Genomic DNA, 6,651 nt, shown 5'->3' with positions numbered 1-6,651 from the left:
TCACCACTGTGTAGAACACAGAAGCCACTTTGTCCTGATCCAGGGAATAGCTGGAACTAGGTCTCAGATAGGTATAGATGGCAGTGGCATAGAACAGAGTTATAGCTGTCAGGTGGGACCCACAGGTTGAGAGGGCTTTGCGCCTCCCCTCCCCTGAATGCATATGGAAGATAGAAAAGAGAACGTAGGAGTAGGAGGTGAGGATGACCAGCAAAGCCCCAACCATATTCACACCAGCAAATGTGGAAAAGATGCTTTCGTTCAGGTGTGTGTCTGAACATGAGAGCCTAAAAAGTGGAGGGCTATCACAGAAGAAATGATGAATGACATTGGAACTGCAGAATGGCAAGCTGCTCACATAACTTGTGTTAACCATGGAGTTCAAGAATCCTGCTGTAAAAGCCCCTGCTGCCATTTTGAGGCAGACAGTCCTAGACATGACCAGGGAGTAAAGCAGAGGGTTGCATATGGCCACATAACGGTCATAGGCCATTAACCCGAAAAGGATGCACTCAGTTGTGGCCAAGGCAATGAAAAAGTACAGTTGCAGAAAGCAGCCAGCAAAGGAGATGGTTTTCTCCTCTGATAATAGGTCCACCAGCATCTTAGGGGTGATGGTGGAGGAGTAACTAACATCCACAAAGGACAGGTTAGCCAGGAAGAAATACATGGGTGTGTGAAGTCGGGAATCAATCCTTATTAAGAGGATCATCCCAACATTCCCCAGAACTGTAAGTGTGTAAATCACCAGAAAAAGCAAGAAGAGGACAATCTGTAGCTCCATCGTGTCTGCTAATCCCAACAGGATGAACTCGATCGGTGAAGAGTGGTTTCTTCTGGTCATTTGTTGCACATATAGTTTGCTTAAACTTGCATTAGGTGTAAATATTTTCCTCTCCTAAGTTTTTAAGAAATAGAAATGTTAATGAGGTCATTCACCCATGGGGGAAAAGCACAACCTAGGATAATACAGCACAGTAAATTGAGTGATGGAGGAAGAGGAAACTGGGCGACAAACAGATCAGCCTTTGAATTCAATGAACAAGTGTCTGAATTGAATCAAGATTGGGGGATCTCTCAACTCACTAGTGCAGGACCACACACTCCCATTCAGTTTGTGCAACAGCATTATGTGTTTTTCTGTTCTTTCATTCCAGCCAACATCCATATGCAAATGATAAAAATATTCTTGCTTCAAATTCTCTCATTCTGTGAACAGATATTAACTGAAATCTATTTTATTTTTTTTCACTCAAGACCACTCTGAATATTCAAAACCAAAACTCCCAGAAATTGTTTTTGTCTACCACAAGTAGCAAATATAATGACCATTTCAAATAAGCAATATTTTGACACCTCTTATCGTCTTATTCATGATTTTGTAGTGTTTTAAAAGGAAAGGGAATGAAGCAGTTTTTCTTGCTCCAAATACACTCCCAAGTACATCAATTAGTATGAGACATGCTACTTATCCAACTCCTTGAATAACTATATCAGATCCTGCTAAATTCCTTCCTAGTGTTTTACCTGTGTAGTCTATTTTCTTTTTTATCAGGAGTTCTCAGTTGAAGCTTAAAAATCAAAAGTAGAAATTTTTTTAAATGCAATGCAATGCAATGAAAATTCAAATAAGCTATTTGTTAGAATTTGAGATACCTTCTTTACAAATACATACTACCAAGTATTTATGTTGATTTTTATTAAAAAAAAAAAGGTAACCATGGGAACCAGATTATGGATTTTAATTGTGAGTCAATTCTCTAAAGGCAAAAACTCCAGTCTCAAATGAGAAGACATGATGATCACTTGTATATATATGGAATTGAACATTATGTGGACCTTGCATCATAAAGGCATTCTTGATCTCTGTGTTACTTTAACGTTGTGCCAAAATAATTGATGAATCACTATATTACATCCTATATATTAACTACATTGGAGTGTAAAAACAAATTTAAAATAGTCCTTGCCAAAGTAAAAAAAAAATGATAATTTTAGTTGGCTATTTATGTTTCATCTCTCTTTGCAGCTTATCCCTAATGGGTACATGGCCCCAAACCAATATATTATTCTTACCCTTTTCAATAATTGAAATAATTATTTTTCTTTTCCATTCCCTGTGTGTGTGTGTGTGTGTGTGTGTGTGTGTGCATGTGTGACCTTTCCCTTTGTCTTGGCAAGTTTAACCTTTAATCCAACTCTTTTTGTGAGTAAACTTAATAACAATAAGAAATTAAATCCATTGTACAGTGTTTAAAGAAATAGTATACCATGAGCAAATAAAAAAATCGATCAGAAAACCTAACTTCTTTTTTATGATTTTAGAATTGTGTTGGATTTTTGCAGTTAATGTCTGTGACTCTGATCCTATAAGGGAATGAAACAGTAGGTTCTCCGGATCTAAATACAAATAAAGCAAAATGGAAAAAAAGAAACACACACACACACACACAGAGCATCCATACACACAGAGTCTATTTCTATAGGGAAGTCACAATATATTAAAATTTTTGGCTTAAATTCCCCACTAATCCTTCACACCAGGCTTGGAGATTACATTATTATTTTACACAATTTACAGCTGAGGTTTCAAGCTATGACATGACTTTTCAATAGACAAACTGTTAAGAAGTGGAAGAATCAATTTGAGGACAATTTTCAACAGAAAGAAATAATATCCAGATACCTAACTTTCTTGTCCCATCTCATTTTATCATAGTCACTTAGAAGATTATAAATATATATATATATATATATGTATACAAGATTATATATATATATATACACACACATACACACACACACGTATGTTACATATATACATGGGCACACATATGTGCATGTATCTTCCAGTGAATACAGTCTTCCAATCATCAGAGCAGGCAGAGTACTCCTGCATCTAAAAAAGGTTTTTAACATCTTACAATATATTGCTTAAAAACCTGACTTTTATGGATGTCGTCTTATACCACTAAAAACTACCTCTTAATTGATCTCTAAAAAATCCATAATATTTGTTTAAAATGTATGAAACCTAATTAACAATTTAAGAAATGGAGTACTTCAAAATATTTGTAATTAAACAACCAGAAATGTTAATTAAGAGAGCCAGGAGGGGATGCAGCATAGTGAGTCATCATGGAAACAAGGGAAGAGGAGAATGTTACGAACAAAGAAGAAATCAATACTCCTACACCAAAATAAAAACAAAGATTGAAAAAGGAGATTAGATTCACTGAACAGAAGATTATCATTAAAAATTTTGAAAAAAAGTTTCATTGAGGAAGAAACTACAACAATTAAAAAATCTTTCAATTTAAAATTTGGTTAAAAATGGTAAAATATTGAGTTGGAAGCTATCAGTTTTTTAAAGTCGGGTTTGATGTGCCATAGTTTTCCTACAGTAAATTATCACGGTGTTTAGGTGCACAGTTTGGTTGAGTTGTGACAAACACAGTCTTGCAACCACTACTACGATCAAGACAAGTTCAAGACTACTTGCCAGTTTAATAAATACCACAATTCCCCCGCCCTTATGGGCAATCCTATCCCCTTCTCCAGCCTCTGACAACCAGTGGGAAACCACGGATACAGTTTATGTCATGTTTTATCCTTCTCAGGATGTGATCTAAACACACACCGTTGCTGTATGTGTTTATACAAATACAGTTGCTGGAGGAGGACATTGAAAGGATGTGACCTCCAGTTGACTTGTGAGCTGAACCAGGCAACTGGGCGCTCCCTACCCCTCTCCTGTCCTTGAAATGCACCTTCTGCCCATTATTTCAATGTTAGCAGCCAATTCAAGGACGTAGCCTTGAGACTGGTGTTGAGACCACTTGAATTGAAAACATGATTGAATCCAGGTAAGGCCTCTAGGTAAACTTTTAAGATTCTGGTGAGCAGGTGTAAGCAATCTACTTGTTTTGTTGTCTCTCAAGACAAGTATTATATATAAGTTCCCTTGCTTTTTAAACCTGCCACCAATCTGGAATGTTCTGCCTCTTGCTTAGTTCTATCCTTGTCATCTGTGTCGGGGGCCAGTTTGCAAATCAAACATAGTATACAGCATTTTGAATTGGTTTCTGTCCCTCATTGTAACTTTTGAGATTCAAGGATGTTATTTTTTATCCATTTCCCCCCTTATATTACTAAGTAGTAGTCCATTCTGTAGATAATGTCATTAGTTGAGGGCTTCCAACTTAGAGCAATTATGTACAAAACTACTGTTCCTTTATGTTTTTATTTATTTTGAGTAGATAGGGGTAAAATTGTTGGAACTTATAGTAAGCGTAAAAGACTGTCAAACTTTGGGACACCTGGGTATCTCAGTCGGTTAAGTGTTTGCCTTTGGATCGGGTCATGACCCCAGGGTCCAGGGACGAGCCCCATATCGGGCTTCCTGCTCAGCAGGGAGCCTGCTTCTCCATCTCCTCTCCACTTGTGCTCTCTCTTTCTTACGATCTCTGTCACCATCTCTGTCTCTCAAATAAATAAATAAAATCTTTTAAAAAACCTCACAAACTTTAATATAATTATTATGTTGCTTTTTATTGCCAACAATTTTTGAGAATTCCTGTTTCTTCTTTTTTTTTTTTTTCTTTTTTACTTTATAGGGGTTGTGTGGGATCAGTGGAGAAGGGCAGAGCAAGAGGGGGAGGGAGAGAGAATCTTAAGCAGGGTCTACATCCAGTGCTGGGCCCCCCTTGGGGTCTTGATCTCACAACCCTAAGATCATGACCTGAGCTGAAATCAAGAGTCAGATGCCTATCCCACAAAGCCATCCAGGTGAGACTCCGTTGCTTTAAATAATCAACATTTGGCATTTTCTTTTTTTTTTTTTTTTTTTTTAGATTTTTTTATTTGTTTATTTGACAGGTAGAGATCACAAGTAGGCAGAGAGGCAGGCAGAGAGAGAGGGAGGAGGAAGCAGGCTCCCTGCCAAGCAGAGAGCCCGATGCGGGGCTCGATCCCAGGACCCTGGGATCATGACCTGAGCTGAAGGCAGACGCTTTAACCCGCTGAGCCACCCAGGCGCCCCCATTTGGCATTTTCTTTCTGTTTTTCCTTTTTTTTTTTTTAAGTTTTAGCTATTTTAATAGTTACAGATGTATTTCTCATTGTGATTTTAAGTCCCTCTAGTGACCATTTTCAACATTTTTTATTTTTCATGTGCTTATTTCTGCCTTCATTTATTCTTTGTTGAAATATCTATAAAACTCTCTTGCTTATCTTGTTATTTGGTTTTCTTGTTTATTGTCATTGTGATGTAAGAATTCCTTGTATATTCTGCATACAAATCCTTTAAAGTATATGCACTTTATCAATATTTTTTCTAGTTTGTAGCTTGACTTTTTGTATTTTTATAGTATCTTTTTGAAAAGTGATAATATTTTTTATTAAATACAGTTTATTAACTTGTTACTTATATATTTGTGCCTCCTGTTTAATATTCAATCAACAAATATTTGTGGATAAATAAAAGAGTGAATAAACTTGATTATATTTTAAACTGTAAATTTAAAAATAAGTTGCTTTTTATAAATGATAAGATTCATAATTCATCACTTCTTAGATTATAAAATTTTATCTATGTAATTTTTCTAAGAATCAACCTCAAAATGCTAAATTTTATTCTAATAAATTTATTCAAATTAATAAATCAAATACATGTAATAAATTATGAATTGATATTGTAGGAAAATAGGTTTTTAATTTATTCATTTCTGTCACTGAAATGCATTTGTGGATTTTATTTACTTAGAAGAATGAAAAATATGTTGATTCATTATGTAACTGTAATGTCTATTGATTTCTCTTGAGATTCAATAAGAAATAACATAATTAGGAAGTATTCTGACGGTGAGTCCTATATTTTCCCCAATGCAAAAGGTAATAATTCACAATTTTCAAAGGGATTTATTACATTAAAGTAAAAACAGTTGGCAAGGAGTCTACATTTCCTTATCATACAGTGATTATTTTTCTCTCAGGATAATCATCACATGCCACTTATCCCTTCAGTAATAATTGCACTGTACATTTTTTTAAATTTAAGCCAAAAAGTGCACCAAAGGTTATTGTTGATGAGACCTATAGGGCATTTGCTTTGAATGGTCGATCTATCTCAAAAGAGAGTAGGATCAGCACTGCAAATTTGTGGCTTAAAAACCTGAAATGGCGATGCTTTCAAAAATAGTGGACAATCACCTTTAATGACATGTCTTCTTTTGCAATTTTCAAGACTTAGTTGTTTGAATTTTTGTTCCAAAAGTTCTGTCATTGCAAAGGTTTCATTGTTTTTGTTGTTGTTTTTGTTGTTTTTACATCTTCCTTTATTTTAATAATGATGCAAGACAAGCCAGGCAAATTGCATTTGGAAACCCAGACATAATTTCAATTAAGAACAAAAGTTAGGGGCGCCTGGGTGGCTCAGTGGATTAAAGCCTCTGCCTTCGGCTCAGGTCATGATCCCAGGGTCCTGGGATCAAGCCCCACATCGGGCTCTCTGCTCCGCGGGGAGCCTGCTTCCTCCTCTCTTTCTCTGCCTGCCTCTCTGCCTACTTGTGATCTCTGTCTGTCAAATAAATAAATAAAATCTTTAAAAAAAAAAAAAAGAACAAAAGAAAACCAGGGTGCCTGGCTGGTTCA

At 35.9% G+C, this 6,651-nt stretch overlaps 1 protein-coding gene across 1 annotated transcript; it reads right to left on the bottom strand.

Annotated features, from left to right (window-relative positions):
* LOC111150256 (olfactory receptor 5F1-like) lies at positions 1-844 on the bottom strand. Its single transcript, XM_022507690.1, is given in 2 exon segments — positions 1-39; positions 41-844. Coding segments are annotated over 2 exon segments (843 nt in total).
* Between the last annotated feature and the right edge of the window lie 5,807 nt (positions 845-6,651).

The sequence above is a fragment of the Enhydra lutris genome, unplaced genomic scaffold (assembly GCF_002288905.1).
Source record: "Enhydra lutris kenyoni isolate GAN:26980312 unplaced genomic scaffold, ASM228890v2 scaffoldscaffold22, whole genome shotgun sequence".
In the NCBI taxonomy this organism is placed as follows: Eukaryota; Metazoa; Chordata; class Mammalia; order Carnivora; family Mustelidae; genus Enhydra; species Enhydra lutris.
Note: the sequence above shows the minus strand (reverse complement) of the source record. Positions and strands in the feature narration are given on the sequence as shown.